This window comes from Rhineura floridana, chromosome 4 (assembly GCF_030035675.1).
Source record: "Rhineura floridana isolate rRhiFlo1 chromosome 4, rRhiFlo1.hap2, whole genome shotgun sequence".
Taxonomy (NCBI): Eukaryota; Metazoa; Chordata; class Lepidosauria; order Squamata; family Rhineuridae; genus Rhineura; species Rhineura floridana.
In genome coordinates this window covers 109,925,136-109,942,488 of record NC_084483.1, presented here as the reverse complement: position 1 = coordinate 109,942,488, position 17,353 = coordinate 109,925,136, and the positions used below count along the sequence as shown (strand labels likewise).

The 17,353-nt window shown below is 44.5% G+C and overlaps 1 protein-coding gene across 4 annotated transcripts in view; it reads right to left on the bottom strand.

Moving 5' to 3' along the window:
* VTA1 (vesicle trafficking 1) overlaps positions 1-17,353 on the bottom strand; it is a 64,386-nt gene that overhangs the window by 34,995 nt on the left and 12,038 nt on the right. Inside the window, exon 2 of one of the 4 annotated variants that reach the window (XM_061624012.1) lies at positions 3,927-4,021. In XM_061624012.1, coding sequence (XP_061479996.1) covers positions 3,927-4,021 — 95 coding nt within the window. Of the gene's footprint in view, positions 1-149; positions 287-395; positions 415-2,285; positions 2,670-3,926; positions 4,022-17,353 lie in introns of those variants that run through there. The other 3 variants (XM_061624013.1, XM_061624015.1, XM_061624014.1) reach the window with 3 other exon arrangements.

Here is a 17,353-nt window from a genome sequence, read left to right as displayed (position 1 = left end):
TTTTTTAAAATAAAATTATAAGTGCAGAAATATAGCAGCAAAATAGTTCCTTAAACCAAACACCCCAAGGGTGAGGTAAAATACAAAAATACACAAAGTTCAATCACAGGACAAAATTAACAAATCTGTTTAGCCTATTCTATACTCACACAGAACAGGAAGTCAGGCAAAGTAACCTCGTGGTTCCACATCTCCCCCAGAGATGTATGCCTTGGATGGCAGATAGAAGATGGAACCCCAACATTAGGTAACAAAAAGAAACATTGGAGAACAAAGACCCAAAATCTTAGTTCTACTTTTATGGGGAAAAGTCCACCAATAGCAACGAATTAATTAGTCAATCAGAGGGCTTTCTGATGACGAAATCTTTCAGAGCTTTCACACCTAACAGTCACCTGTTTCTCCAACTTTCCCAGCCCTGTGGCCTTGAGGTACCAGGCTCAAGCTGATAAGCAGGTGTTCTTACTGCCTAATTAATTGGATTCAGCTGTAGGAACTGAGTCTCAGAGCCTTCTAGAGGCCCTAATTCAGGCAAGATATTTTCCCCAAAATCCCTTACCACAGAACCATCCTTATTAGCAAACCTTTGCAAACCAGGTGTTCCTGACAATTGGCAAAAACAATGTGGTTGAAGTGTAACACACACTCATTCCAAATTTCTCCTGGGGTACAACATTAAGCAAATGTGCATAATCTGCTCTAAAAAAATATGGGTGGTGCTGGGGAATATTTTAACAACTGAATATGCAGTACAATCAAAGGAAGAAGCACATGCAACAGAAGAAACAATGGTTGTGAAGGATGGGCACCATATCATGACACGGTACCAGTAATAACAATTTATACCCTCCCTGTTTTTTTGCTGTCTAATGTTTTAAAGCTTTATTCACTCCATAAGCATAAAGACTAGGAACCTTCTTTTTAAAAATGAAGCAAAGTGCATTCAAAATTCTCAAATAACTACAAGATACTGTGCAACAGAATCAGAGTTGTGGCCAAGTTGCCACAAATCAGATTCCTAATAGTTCTATGACACTTTACCTCCCTAACTCACACTTAATAAAACTCTGTATAAAGAGTTGACACTATCTAATTCATAACCTGTCTCACACGCAGTGAAGGTCAGCAGGACTAAATAATTGCCTCCTGTGCAGCAGATTGCAACATTTAATATAAATAAAAAGCTAATGAAATGAGAGTCGCTGATTCAACCTAACTGCTCAAGTGACCTGAAGATTTACTGGAATGCTTAGTCGAGCAGTGTACTATGATTCAAAGACCTCTTTTCAAAGATGCTACGAAGTACAAGAAGCCTCAGGTTTCCTAATAAAATCAGCAAAGTAAATAACACTGTTACAGTTACAACAGGTGGATTAGGGCATGTGAATAGACTTACTGTTAACACTTAGGAAAACCTTAGTTTATCCTTACAAAACAAAAACCAAGGATATTAGCCTACCCTTATACTTCCTGAGCTGCCAAAAGTTTGTAAAGAAAACATGGGGATGGCAGTCTATTTTCCGAGAATAAGTACATGAACAAAATGTAGATGCCAGGCATCTGTAAGATAAAACGGGCAGCTCGCAGGAGACAGTTTAGATCACATTCTGATTCTCTGAACTAAGGACTGGGAACGTGTCATGGCCTCATGTATTCCTCTCGTGTGGATCACTTCCAATTTTCATCTAACTATAGCTTCCTGGGATATCCAAACCAGGCAGTATGCTTACAATAAAACTCCAAAGAATGATTTGAACTGAACCCACACAGAGTTATTTGGGTATTCGTTCTATTTAGACACCCTAAGAAATTATAGTTAGGGGGAACCCAGAAATGGTAAAAGGATGCAGAGGAAGGAATGCATACTCCATCCTACTCCGCATTCTCAATGACTGCAGTGAGTCTTTTTTCTAGGAGTGTGTGTTTAGAATTGCAGCACCAATACTCCAAATTATGGTTTGGAGAATAATCTACACTGAGCCATAATGCAGCAAAAAGACCTATGCAAAATCCCCAACAGTCAAGTTTAAACATTACCACAGTGAATATTACTTTCAGCATAAAATGCTATATTAGGCTTGATTCACTTTGCAATGCATCTGTTAAATGTGTTCTTAAGGGACAGTCATTCACATTAAGGTCAAGTTGTTAAATACTGTGAAATTCATATACAAAACATACAAAGGCCCTGTGGAGATGTAATGATCCAATAAAGCAATATTTATCCGTTCCAGAAGCAGCAGCCTTGAGTTATGTGCTTCCTCCTCACCTCTTCCCTTGCTTACCTGGTTTGAGAAAGACATCATGCCATGTTCACCACTGTTTCCCATGATGTACTGACCAGTAACCTGTGGCTTAAACATTGTTGTTTTCATGGGTCCAATATTTATTTTGGGAAAATGTACAGGACTAGTCCAACAATTTGATATATCCAAAGATCAAACCATGCAAATTTAGAACCAAACAAAACAATAAATTCTATAGCTTCAGGCATAATTCATATATGCCTGAACACTCTCTCCTCCATCCATTCAGTTTCCTTATCACTCTGTAACACCTAAACTTCCCAAACTGTGATCAGTAGACTATCAGTGGTCTGTGAACTTCATGCTCATGGCCCCCAGTGTCTGTCTGAAGCAGTAGTAGCTGCTCCTCTGTCATTATCTCGGTCTCCCCTTTGAACTGTATGTTGCTTGTATACCTATGCGCTGGCCAAAGCCCAAATCCTGAGGCAACTCAGGGAGATTCAGGCTTCTGACAGGTTGGGGGTAGAGGGGGAGGGGGAGATAGAGAGATAGAGAGAGAGAGAGAGAGAGAGAGAGAGAGAGAGAGAAAGAGAGAGAGAATGTATGTATATGTATGTATGTAAGTAAGTATGTATGTATAGATAAATAGACCACCCTCTTCACAGTCACATATTAAACCAGGCTTTAAACCCTGAATAAGCAAGGGACCGCACACTGGGGGCAGGGGAGAAGAATGACAGCCTTTCCTCCCACCCCCTTCCTGATCATAAATTTAATCTGGGTTTTAAATGCTTCTTTCTCTTCCCCACAACCAAGTGCAAGGGGGCTTCCATCCCATGGATGCTACTTGTCATCCCTGTAGGGAAGGCTCTCGAAAAGAAGCTGGCTACAGGATCAAAGCCTCCATACAGGCTGCAGGGTGCTTCTTCTTAAGAGCCATACTTGCAGGGAAGGCTCTTGCGAATCAACACCCCACAGGACCACACCTCCCCCCTGCCAGTCTCCATGTGGGGTGGGAAGGAGATGCATCGCAATCCTAAGTGTTCCACCAGAACTCTCAGCAATTTTCAAGTGGTCCATTGGGAGTTTGGGAACCCTTGCTCTAGAAAATGTTCAAATCTTTTGAACACGTTCTTTAAGAAAATCAGATATTTATTTTGCATAATCTAGTCTGAAGACCATTTAATATACACAGCTTTGGATCAAATAGCACATACCACTGCACCCAATATGTATGTTTTCTCTTTTCTACCTCTTTCCTTAGCTGCTGTGAGCAACACCATTGTAGCTTATATTGTCTAAACCATGCTTTTCAATGAGAAAAGAAGCTTTTTCAAGGTTTTAACAAGTTCAAATAAAGCATGTTTCTTAGGGCCACTTCACATATTGTACTATGTCTGAATAGAAAATTGTGAAGTGAAAATGAAAGGAGAAAGTCATATTATGGGAAACGGCTTCCATTGGTAAATCATAAATGTGCATGCACACATGAGGCAAATGCTATTCAAGTTTTATTCTTTATCTACATCGAGATGTAACTTATCAAGAAAAAAGCATAATAAGGGAACAGCCACCATTAACAGAAAAGTGTCGCATTCCTGGTTATTCCAGGACAGATACATAGCAACTTCCTTCATGCTGGTTATATACAAGTACCAATATAGCAAAAGATCTACTTACAGCTTCAAGCTGATCCATGAGCTTGCATAAAAATTTGCGACACTCTGGATTTTTACTATCGATCTTCATACCTGTCTGCATAGCATACAAACGGCCTGTAAAAGATAAGGCTCATGAATGTAACCGATAAACACAAAATTACTCTTGTGCCTCAATGTGATTTAAAAATAGAGATGATAAAATGTGGATCAGGATCCAAATGACTGCAACGTTTTTTACTTGCCCAAAGGGTGTTGAGCCTCTATTACTCACAGCACACAAGCTCTCCCCACCCCACCTCCTGTCATGCCACATGGCAAGCTTCTGAAACAACATAGACTTTCCAAAGCAGTTTGTAACACAGTGCAAGTGTCTGCTGTTCAAAGGAACAAATAAAAATCCCAGTGGAAATGCCAGAATCCTAGGGTGTATCTAATGAAGCTTTTGCATGCCAGCTATATTCTCACCAACTGTTCCAGAGTTATGGAAGATTACTTGTGTATCATCTGGAAACATCCTGCACAGATCAAAGTGAAAAAAAATGGAGGGGGTGAGCAAGTAAAGTAGCCAGTAAGACTAGGATAAATGGAGAGCCAGAGAGCAAGCAAATATATAGTAATATATAGTGCTTCCTGGCTTTTTCAATGACCACCTCTCTCGATCCATGCTCTGAATTGAGCACTCCAAACCAGGAGTAATTGAGGCAGCTTAATTACTAGATAGGTCCATACAGCACACACTACTACCAAGAAAGCTGCTGTAAGTCATATCATCCCCACCATTTTTCTTTCTTCAACTGCCGACAAAGAAAATCTTCAAGATGGAGGCAAGTAACTGGGGTAAGAGTTTTAATGGCCACAATATTGAACAAGCAATGAAACCATCTTCAGGGATGCTATACTTGTATAGTGTTTGAACATACTTACATCTTAGAAAATGCAAGCTGAAACTGTGGATATTTCAACTTTAAACCTCTTTCTAGACTTTACAAAATCTACTTTGCATTTATGAAGTAAAATCAGGGAAAAAGTACTTCAAACTGCCATGCTTTTCTCAAAAATATGTTCTGGCAACTTAAAAACAAGCTCTTGCATTCAGCCACATTTCTTAGGAGCTGGAAAAAAGAGTTGTTCTGGACTCCCAAATATATTGAATGTATTTAAAAGTTAGTCTGAGTGGAACTCAGTACGACGTTAAGATCCATACACACTACAATATCTGACATAAAATTAAATTTTAAAATATTTAAGAAAATTAGCTTTCACTATTATTTATTGAAATTATTTATTAACCACTCTTCAGCTGTAGTCTCAAGGCAGCTTACACAGTAAAGTCATAAAAATCCACAGTATAAACAACAAACAAATCACAAAGAAGAGCTAAAAATTCAAGAGGCCAACAATGAAGCCTTGGCAAATAAGGCTCTCAATTGGCACCAAAAAGAAAATAAAGACGGCACCAGCCATGCTTCTGCGGTAAGATAATTCCAAACTGAAAATGTGTGCCATGCAATGAAAACGTCCTGTCTATGGTCACAACCTGCCTTACTTCAGCTCCTGGGGGTGGGGGGAGAGGAAGAACTGGATTCAGGGCAACACCTTTAATGTGATCTTAAAGCTCCAAAGCCATTCCTTTTAAAAAAAAATTAAGAAATGTTGTAAAACATCCATTTTTTTGAAAAAATTAAGAAGTGCTTGCATACAAAACAAGGTATTATACCCCTCCCCCCAAAAAACCCTGTGAATTGAGCAAAGAGCTTTAAAATGCATGTACTTATTACCTGGAAAATCTAAAGTTCACAATATACTTGATTTGCTGCCGATAGTCAGCATATACTATTCATTCATTGGCAATCACTCATGGCCGAGTAAGATTGTCTTCCAAGATAAGGTCTTTGCTAGGAAAACGCCTTTGCCTGAATTTGTTTTATGTGGGGAGATTGGCGCACGACGATCAACACACAATCTTGACAGAAAAAGGCTTTGATCCAATGGCATGGATACCATGACGATTGGAAATCTTTTATATGCTGCAGCCTTCATCCGCCTTCACAGCCGTTGTAACATACACATTGTTATCCTCCGCCTGTTCTGCCGTTGAGGACTTTCTTGGATCGTTCTTTGGTTCCTCTCCCTTGACCGTACCGCCATGGGTGACCCTGATGGGAGTACATGACTCCCGACGGCATCGCTCACAGGGTTCATTGGAACACACAAGCCCACTCACCACTCCAAGGTGACGATCAAGCGAGGAGCGCATATACTATGCACCTAGTTGAAGCACCATTCTTGGCTTCATTTACTGTTACAAAGGAGGTTACAGTATATTTGCCAACCCAGTCATTCAACTGTGTTTTATTTGACTGTTTTCCAATATTGTCAGAGACATGAACATTTGGTAAGCACGTGATCATAAAAAAAAGATTGTGCCAAAAAGCAAATACATATCTCAGTTTGCTAATTAAGCATTGAAGGGGCAAGATTAAATATCTGAACTAGTATGCCCTGGATTAGTGACTAGCTCCTAAGCAATGGTGCATTAAAAGGAATGGATACAAGGCAAGCATTGCCACACTATTCTGTCTGGTCATGCCAGGAATTTTTTGTGAATTTACTAACACTTGTGTATTTTAGTTTAGTATATGTTAGCCACATATTCTCTTTGACAACTACTTACAACTTCCCAAATGTACCGTCAAATAAAATCCCCATATTTTGGATCAAGTGGCACGGCAGCTATGATCCTACAAGCAATCTAGGCTTGAAATTGTACGATTTGATTTTTAAGAACAAAAACCTGTAGTCCTATGAACTGCTTCAGCAATGTGCTGATACTGCCTACCTGTGGAAAGCTGTTCCAATTGCTAAAAAACACTACAAGCAAGTCCAGGGGAAAACATTTACAACAATGTGAGTAGATTTTAACCTTCAACAGTTGGCTGACAAGTTCTCAAACAATTTATTTTCCAAATGGGAACTCGTCTATTGAATAAATTGAAGAAGTGACAAATGAAACAAACATGCATAAACGTCATTGGTAAGGGAGAGCCTAAACTGAATTTAATCCATATTCAGAGAAGTCAGAATCTGCTCTACACTTTTTCCTGGATAGCTTTCTGCTGGATTCTAGGGAAAAGGGGAGAGCGGAGAGAGACATTTTTACAATTCACAAAACATTTGCCTTATCGAGATCAAGTTATCTAGCCCACACTAAACTTTTAGGGTGACGTACATGGCACAAAAAACACTTGCCAAAAATGGCAGCCTTCATGTTTACATCCCTGTCCATAATAACCAGTACAAGTTATCCAGACACCTCAAATCATTACAATGCATCTTTCCACATTCACACAGCACACAACTGCCAGAGGTTAAAAAACAAAAACAAAATAATGTCAGGCTATGGGGTATGTTGTCCACACTGAAACAGGGGCTTTTCATTCCTTTTGCCAGCGACTGCCCCTTAGGTGCTTGGGGGGGGGATCAGGTGACCTTCTGAAGCTGTACCCTATGAGGTACAAAGAGCTACCACTAGAACAAAAAAGAGAGCAACCCCTAATACATGTGCACAGAAGCACTGTCATGTCCACTGGGTTCTCTAGATCTTGCCCTATGCTCTTTTATCTACTGATTAAGCTGGGGGTCACCAACTTGGCACCACAGAATCATAGAACAATAGAGTTGTCAGGGGCCTATAAGACCATCAAGTCCAACCCCCAGCTCAATGCAGGAATCCAAACCAAAGCATTCCCTACAGATGGCTGTCCAGCTGCCTCTTGAATGCCTCCAGTGTCGGAGAGCCCACTACCTCCCTAGTAATTGGTTCCACTGTCGTATGACTCTAACAGTTAGGAGGTTTTGACTGGTGTTCAGTCAAAATCTGGCTTCCTGCAACTCGAGCCCATTATTCCATGTCTTGCACTGTGGGACGATCAAGAAGAGATCCCAGCCCTCCTCTATGTGACAACCTTTCAAGTACTTGAACAGTGCTATCATATCTTCCCTCAGTCTTCTCTTCTCCAGGCTAAACATGCCCAGTTCTTTCAGTCTCTCCCCATAGGGCTTTGTTTTCAGTCCCCTGATCATCTTTGTTGCCCTCCTCTGAACCTGTTTCAGTTTGTCTGCATCCTTCTTGAAGTGCAGAGACCAGAACTGGACGCAGTATTCAAGATGAGGCCTAAACAGTGCTGAATAGAGGGGAACTAATACTTCATGTGATTTGGAAACTATACTTCTGTTAATGCAGCCTAATATAGCATTTCCCTTTTTTGCAGCCACATCGCACTGTTGGCTCATATTCAGCTTGTGATCAACGACAATTCCAAGATCCTTCTTACATGTCATATTGCTGAGCCAAATATCCCCCATCTTATAACTGTGCATTTGGTTTCTTTTTCCTAAGTGTATGTCAGGATGTATGGTTGGGATTCTGATGTTTCTGAGAATGAGCTAGGAGAGGGGGGCAGTTGGGCTGAGTCGTCTGGAGGGGAGGAGGAGGCTTCCCAGATAGAGGGGGAAAACCTTGAACAGGCAACAGACTCGTTTCCCATGCACTCCCCCCCTAGGAATGTGAAGCAGTTACAGACAGAGGGGGAGGAGGAGGGAGACCAAGGCCCTTCGGCTGCAGAGAAGGGTAGAGAGAAATCGCCTGAAGTGTTGGGCCAACCCCCCCACTCCCTACCATCCTTTCCGAATCAGAAGGGGAGGAGGTAGCCGCCCCCCATCGCCCCGCACCCGAAGACAGTTAAAAAGGCGCCAAAGAAAAGAGGAGGGAAGGGGCGTAGATGTGGGCAATTTGAGGCGGAGCAAGAGAATTTGCGCCCGAAAGCCCCCTTGATAAGGGACAAGGAATGTTTGATACTCTGTTCTATCAACTCTCTTCCATGTCGCGGGGTTTGGTTCATGCTAAGAGTTCATGAGGCAGAGAAGCCTATGTCTGGAAATTACTCTAATAAAAACTGATTTGCTTTCATCAAGTGATTCTGTTCTTGAGTCCCAACCCGGGCACGACAGTTTGATAGAACCAACTACTCAACCCTCCTTGCTTCCGCCACTTGAACGTGACAAGATGGAAAAGGGAGCTGCTGGGGGGATAAACCCCACTTCTGAGACGGAAGAAGTGAAGCTACTGAGGTCGAGTGTGGCAGACCTACAGTCGGACGTTCAAAGCCTGTTAGCAACTGTGAGAACCTTGAAATTGGTCAATCAGAGCCTGAAATCCACAACAGATCGAATGCGGGCAGCCCCTGCAGCCGCCGTGGCCAAGATCCCAATTGGACTACCACCCAAGTATGCGGGACAGGGCGACCAGCTCTCCACTTTCGTGGCCCAATGTGAGATGTACCTGGACATTAAGGATGCAGAATTCCCCAATGATGCTGCCAAAGTGGCCTTTGTGATCAGTCTATTGGAAGGGGAAGCTGCCAAGTGGGTCACCCCCTATCTAATCAGAAAGGATGCCATCCTGGGCAGGTATGGAGGATTTATACAAGCCCTGACTGAAATGTTTCAGGATCCCCAAAGAGCCGAGACGGTGGCTAGGCAATTGAGTGCTCTGAAGCAGAGAAAAGGAGCTGTGCTGGAATATACCAATGCATTTAAGATCTTATCTCAAGAGACTGGATACAATGACTCAGCACTGATGTTTATGTACCGAAGTGGACTGAATGCTGAGACATTGGATGAGCTGGCCAGAGTCGCACCTCCAACTGATTTGTCTGGACTAATCCAGCTGTGCCTACAAATTGATCACCGACTGGAAGGAAGACGTTTAGAGAAAACAAGAGGTGCAAAAATATTCAGCCTCAGTATCCCGCAGTAAAATCCCTTTGACCCCCGGGACGTCAGGCAACGTGGGGGACGGCTCTGGAGGGGCGCGGACAAAGCTGTCGGAGGAGGAAAGAGACAGAGGTCGCAGAGAATGTCTCTGCTTTATTTGTTCCAAGCCAGGCCATCTAGCTAGGGACTGTGAACTGAAAGGAGACAGAACAGGGTCGTCGGGAAACGGAAGCACCCAGTCCTAGTACAGGCCAGAGGACTGGGGGCAGCGCTGTGCAAAGGGCCTCCGTTAACTCATCCCCCCCTAAAAGGGGTTCTGGTATTACCCATTAGGATTACAACTTCCACAGGAGTGCAGTTCAACTCAACAGCGTTGATCGACAGTGGAGCCTCTACAAACTTCATCGATACGCCCTAGTCAAACGCCACCACATCCCGCATCGGAAACTAGAAGTCCCCTTATCAGTGGAGACGATAGATGGCAGACCACTAAAGTCCGGGGGGGGGGTCACTAGAGCCACTGAGGATTTGAAGCTAGAAATCCCGGGGCATGAAGAGTTCATTTCCTTGTGTGTATTGGACCTGTCTAATTTTGAAGTGATTCTGGGAATGCCATGGTTGATAAAGCATGACCCAAAAATAGCCTGGAGAGAAGCAGTCGTGTGGTTTACGTCCCAGTATTGTCACAAAAATTGTCAGCCAGAGAAAGCAATAAAAGCCCTAGCAGGAGCTGTGCAGGAGGTCAAGGAGGTAACCCTCCCCTCGAAATACTTGGACTTTGAGGATGTGTTTAGTGAAACTGAAGCTGAGACTTTACCCCCCCATCGGCCGTATGACTGCGCTATCGATTTGGTGCCAGGAGCGAGCATTCCAGCAGGCAAAATCTACTCCCTCACAGAACAAGAGAGAGTAGCTCTGAAAGAATTTTTGGAAAAGGACTTGAAGCGGGGATTTATTCGTCCCTCGCAGTCGCCTGCAGGAGCCCCCCTACTCTTCGTGAAGAAAAAAGGAGGTGAGCTATGACCTTGCAATGATTATCGAGCCCTCAACCAAATTACTATCCCGAACAGCTACCCCCTGCCCCTAATTCCAGAGTTATTAGATCAACTGCGTTCTGCCACGATTTTCACAAAGTTGGATCTGCGGGGGGCATATAATTTGGTCCGAATGAAGGAGGGACATGAATGGAAGACGAGTTTCAACACCTCTTATGGTCAATTTGAGTACCTGGTCATGCCGTTTGGATTAAGTGGCAGTCCAGGGGTGTTCCAGAAGTTCATGGACCAGTACGTGGTTTGTTATCTGGATGACATCCTGATATTTTCAAGGAGCCAGTCAGAGCATGACCAACACATGAGAACTGTGCTGAGAAGGCTGAGAGAGAATCACCTATATGCCAAGCTGGAAAAGTGTGGCTTTGACCTGTCTTCCCTGGACTTCCTTGGATACTGAATTTCAGCAGGGGGAGTGGAGATGGATCCCGGAAAGGTGAGCTGTGTGTTGGATTGGGGACAACCGACCACCAAGAAGGACGTGCAACGTTTCTTGGGCTTCGCCAACTACTACAGAAAATTCATCCCGGGCTTCTCCAAACTAACCGCCCCCCTCACAGACTGTTTAAGGGGAAAAGGGAAGTTTCAATGGACAGACCAGGCAACAAGAGCGTTTGAAGACCTGAAAGAGAAATTCGCCTCCGAACCTATCCTACGCTTTGCTGACCCGACCCGGCCTTTCGTCGTGGAAGCTGACGCCTCGGACCGGGCAATCGGGGGGGTTCTCTTGCAGCCTGACAGGGGTGGGAAGGAACTACACCTGTGTGCATACTACTCTCGAAAGCTCAAAGATGCTGAAAAAAACTATACTGTGTGGGAAAAGGAGCTTTTAGCTATCAAAGACGCATTCGAAAACTGGAGGCAATATTTGGAGGGGGCTCAACATCAGATAGAAGTACGATCTGATCATAAGAACCTCGAGAGCCTACAGACCGCTCGGAAATTGAACCAGAGACAGATACGCTGGTCGCAGTTTTTCGCCAGGTTTAACTTCAAAATAAAGTACCACTCCCATACAAAAAATCAGAGGGCGGATGCCCTATCCAGACAACCCCAATACAAAGACGAAAAAGCTGACACCCCCCTCCAACACATCATCCCACCGAAAAAACTCACGTTAGGAGCCTGTCAGCCGTCCTGGGAAGAAGAGCTCAAGAGGGCCCAGCAGGGGGATCCAGACATACAACATTACATCCAGGAAATGGAGCAGAGCACGGACTCAGAAGTAAGTTTCCACTGGAGGGATGGGTTGTTGTGGTTTAAAACTGCCAGATATGTGCCAAAAGGGGACTTCAGACTCAGAGTATTGCGTCAATGCCATGACAATGTCACAGCTGGTTACTTCTGCATTTTTAAAACCATTCAAAATGTAGCTAAGGATTTTTGGTGGCCTCAAATGCGCAGAGATGTTGAGAACTATGTAAAATCCTGCGCCGTGTGTTTAAGGGCGAAGGCAAGCACAGGGAGGCCTGCAGGGTTGTTGGAACCTCTAGCCACTCCGAAGGGGCCGTGGCAGGATCTCTCCATGGATTTTATAACCGATCTACCAAGGTCACAAGGAATGACTGCTATTTTGGTGATCGTGGATTCATTGACTAAAATGGCCCACTTCCTCCCTTGCTCTGGTGCCTTGGACGCCAAAGAAACGGCAAAGGTGTTCATCAAAGAGATTTACAGATTGCATGGGTTGCCAGACAGCCTCGTCTCGGATCGAGGCACCCAGTTCACAGCTAAATTTTGGAAGGCTGTTTGGAAGCAGTTGAAAATGGAGCTAAGGCTCTCCTCCTCTCACCACCCTCAGACTGATGGGCAAACTGAGAAACTTAATGCAGTCTTAGAGAGGTACCTGCGTTGTTACGTATCTTACCAGCAAAATGACTGGATTTCCTATTTACATGTTGCAGAATTCGCCTACAATAACTCCGTGCACACCAGCACTGGGCAAACACCCTTCTTTGCTAATTATGGATTTCATCCCAAAGCTTTTCCCAGCAACACAGGTGGCGGGCCTGTGCCAGCGGCAGAGGAATTCCTACAGGAATTACACGCAGCACAGCAAGTGTTGAAACAACAATTAGACGAAGCCAAAAGGGAATACAAAAGAGTTGCTGATCAACGTCGGTGTGAGGGGGTCCCCCTCCAGGTGGGCGATCAAGTATGGCTGTCAAACCGCTTTTTTAACATGCCGGGTAAGTGCAGGAAGTTGCAGGATAGGAGAGTGGGACCCTTCGAGATCCAGGCTCAAATAAATCCAGTGGCTTTTTGTTTAAAGTTGCCAGAGACTTTTAAAATGCACCAAGTATTCCATCGTTCCTTGCTAACGAAGGCCGCCCCCCCCCAGTGAGTTGAGGCCGATAGAATCTCCAGGGGCACCGATATTGGTGGGGGAACAAACAGAGTTTGAAGTGGAACAGATCCTGGACTCCAGGAGAAGGAGAAATCAGCTGCAATATCTAATTCATTGGAAGAATTATGGACCAGCCGACAGATCCTGGGAAAAAGCAGAAGACGTTCACGCCCCCATTTTAGTGAGAGACTTTTATGAGAAATCCCCTCATCGCCCCAAACCAACAGGGTGGGAGGGAGCACAGCATGGAGAAGGGAATGATGTCAGGATGTATGGTTGGGATTCTGATGTTTCTGAGAATGAGCTAGGAGAGGGGGGCAGTTGGGCTGAGTCGTCTGGAGGGGAGGAGGTGGCTTCCCAGATAGAGGGGGAAAACCTTGAACAGGCAACAGACTCGTTTCCCACGCACTCCCCCCCTAGGAATGTGAAGCAGTTACAGACAGAGGGGGAGGAGGAGGGAGACCAAGGCCCTTCGGCTGCAGAGAAGGGTAGAGAGAAATCGCCTGAAGTGTTGGGCCAACCCCCCCCACTCCCTACCATCCTTTCCGAATCAGAAGGGGAGGAGGTAGCCGCCCCCCCATCGCCCCGCACCCGAAGACAGTTAAAAAGGCGCCAAAGAAAAGAGGGAAGGGGCGTAGATGTGGGCAATTTGAGGCGGAGCGAGAGAATTTGCGCCCGAAAGCCCCCTTGATAAGGGACAGGGAATGTTTGATACTCTGTTCTATCAACTCTCTTCCATGTCGCGGGGTTTGGTTCATGTTAAGAGTTCATGAGGCGGAGAAGCCTATGTCTGGAAATTACTCTAATAAAAACTGATTTGCTTTCATCAAGTGATTCTGTTCTTGAGTCCCAACCCGGGCACGACAGTGTAGAACTTTGCATTTATCCCTGTTGAATTTCATTCTGTTGTTTTCAGCCCAATGCTCCAGTCTATCAAGGTCCCTTTGAATTTTGTTTCTGTCTTCCACGGTATTAGCTGTGCCCCCCAATTTTGTATTATCTGCAAATTTGATAAGCATGCTCTGTACCTCCTCATCCAAGTCGTTAATAAAAATGTTGAAGAGCACTGGGCCCAGGACCAAATCCTGTGGTAGCCCACTCATTACTTCCACCCAGTTTGAGAAGGAACCATTGAGAAGCACTCTGAGTACGATTCTGTAGTCAACTGTGGATCCACCTGATAGTTGTTCTATCCAGCCCACATTTAGCTAGCTTGCTAATCAGAGTATCATGGGGCACTTTGTCAAAAGATTTGCTGGCGTCAAGATATATTATGTCCACAGCATTCCCACAGTCTACAAGGGAGGTTACCCGATCAAAAAACGAAGTAAGATTTTTGTCAGGATTTGTTCTTTGTAAATCCATGCTGGCTCCTAGTAATCACTGCATTGTTTTCAAGGTGTTTAGAGATTGACTGCTTTATAATCTGCTCCAGAGTTTTTCCAGGGATTGATGTTAGGCTGACTGGTCTGTAGTTCCCCCGGTTCCTCCTTTTTGAAGATAGGGACAACATTAGCTCTCCTCCAGTCATGTGGCACCTCACCAGTCCTCCATGATTTTGCAAAGATAATAGATGGTGGTTCTGAGAGTTCTTCAGCCAGTTCCTTCAATACTCTAGGCTGCAGTTTATCAGGCCCTGCCGATTTAAACTCGTTCAAAGTTATTAGGCATTCCTTGACCGTTTGTCTATCAATCTCAAGCTCCAGTTCTGCCCCTTCCACTTCACGTTTCCCCAACATGTTTCCCCAACTTCATGTTTCACCAACAAAGGCCTTCATTAGTGCCCCTGGGCAGGGGATCCAGACTGAGCTTTCTTTAAAAAAAGTCTTTACCCCTTTTGGAAATACAGGTATGAAGCAAAATGTGCAGGTACCCTTCTAAGTGGTTTCTGTGAACTGAACCGGCCTGGCTGGTCCCATCTGTCAGGGTTTTTAGCCAATGAGCAGAGTTAGAGCTGCGACTGATATGTGAGCTGCTTGGGCAGACGATATGAATCCCTGGGTTTTAAAGAGCTGCTGTTTTCCCCTCCCCTTTAGAGCACTTTTCATGCTTTTGTCTAATTTTCTACTCCTTGGCATCTCTGTGGTTTGTGTCATAAAGAGACCAAATTGTGCTTTCATAGGTGGTGCAAAGATCTCAGAGTGAAGCTGGAATTCACACCCTGTTCCACCATTCTGTGGCTGTAGGCACAAGGCTGCCAGCTTCTGAACTGGCCCCAATTAATTCTGTGTTGTTGAGGGACGCGTTTGAAGCTACATCAAATAACTTGCGTATGCAGTTTGAAAACTATGAACTACAGAACTAAGAACATGCTGTTCTCTGAAGACGGAAGCTTGTTTTACAACACAATTAATTGAAAAAATGAGTTATGCATACTACTATAAGCAAAGTTTTGCAAGTCTGAAATTTTATCTATTTCATAGAATTCTACTCTCTGGGCCACATTCAAAGCTTGTACAAGGCTAGACTACAACTAGTGATAGCAATAGCTCATTATTCACAAAAAGACACATGCTAACTCAGAACATCTGAAGACCTACTCTCCACTTTCATTATAGTCCTGCAAATCAGGCACAGTCTGGCAGCCTATGGCAAGTAAAATTCTTTCAAGCTACACAGGAAGAGGATTGGACTGTGAAAGACCAACCCAAACTGTGTTTGCATTTTGACAATTTGTAGGGCAGTCCAATATCTCAGAGAGGAGTTCAGGTCTCCTGCTCCCCTGGTGCATTCACTATAGCTGCCCAATTTCCCTGCTTTTTAAAGTTTGATAGAAATATCTGTGGGCTATAGGCATGTTCTTAAACCGCAAAGTTTTTTGCCTATTAGTGAATTTTTCTGCTTTTTAATCCGGGAGGTAAGAAATGGGATTGTGTGCAAATTTGCTGAGAATGGATTGATCATTTGCATGCTTATTGAGTTCAGTGGGATTTACTCCCCTGCAATCATGCTTAGGATAGGTGAAACTAACCACAGTGAATGGCAAGGGGAAGAGAAGGAGGGAGGAGAGGAAGTGCAGAGGGGAGGAGGGAGATGGGAGCAGGCAGGAGGGGGAGGGGAGGAGAAGGACAGGTTTGATCATTTGCATGTTTATTGAGTTCAGTAGGATTTACTCCCATGCAATCATGCATAGGATAGGTAAAACAGACCGTGGGGGAGGGAGGGAGGGCTGGAGTGGGAAGGGAAGGAGGAAGAAGGAAGAGGGGAGGGGTGGAGGAAGGGAGAGGAGAGTGGAAGGATGGGAAAGGCAGGTCTGATCACTTGCATGTTTATTAAGTTCAATGGGTTTACTCTGATGCAATCATGGTTAGGATAAGTAAAACTGACCATGGGAGAGGAGGGGGAGGGAAAGGAGCAGATTGGAGGGGGCAAAGGAAGGGGGAGGTGAGGGCAGGTTTGGTTATTTGCATGCTTATAGAGTTCAATTGTATTTACTCCCGTGTAATCATGCTTAAGATAGGTAAAACTGACCATGGGGAGGAAGAAGGGGAGGGGGAAGGGGAAGGAGGGGATTGGAAGGGGATGGGGACGGAGGGGCAAAGGAAGGGAGAGGGAAGAGGCAAGAGGGAGGGAATAGGAGGGAGAAGGGAGGGTGGGTTTGATCATTTGCATACTTTTTGAGTTCAGTGGGAGTTCTGTGCAATCATGTTTGAAAATGGAAATGGACTGCCTTCAAGTCGATCCCAACTTATGGTGACCCTATGAATAGCGTTTTCATAGGAAACAGTATTCAGAGGTGGTTTTACCACTGCCTTTCTCTGAGGCTGGCCCAAAGTCACCAAGTGAGCTTCATGGCTGTGTGGGGATTCAAACCCTGGTCTCCCAGGTAGTAGTCCAACACTGACCTGGGAGAGGGGCAGGGAGTGGAGGAGGAGGGGAGGAGATTGGGTGGGTGGGCACTGGGCAGAGGGGAAGCCCCTTTCCTTTCTAAAAGGAAAACACTGAGAATACTATCATTCTTTTTCAAGATTTCCCCCACCTTTTTATTCCACAGCAGGCACACGTAGCTTCCCTCCCAAATTTAAACCAAAGCTGTCCCTGGCCACATCTGCACCGGGCCTTTATTTCACTTTAGACAGTCATGGCTTCTCTCAAAAAATCCTGGGAAGTGTAGTTAGTGAAGGGTGCTGAGAGTTGTTAAGATATGCCCTGTTTCCCTCACAGACCTTTTATCAGAGTGGCTGACTGTTAAACCACTCTGGCCACTGGAGCTCTGTTGGTGGAATAGGAGTCTCCTCTCAGCACCCTTCACAAGCTACACTTTGGGGGAAG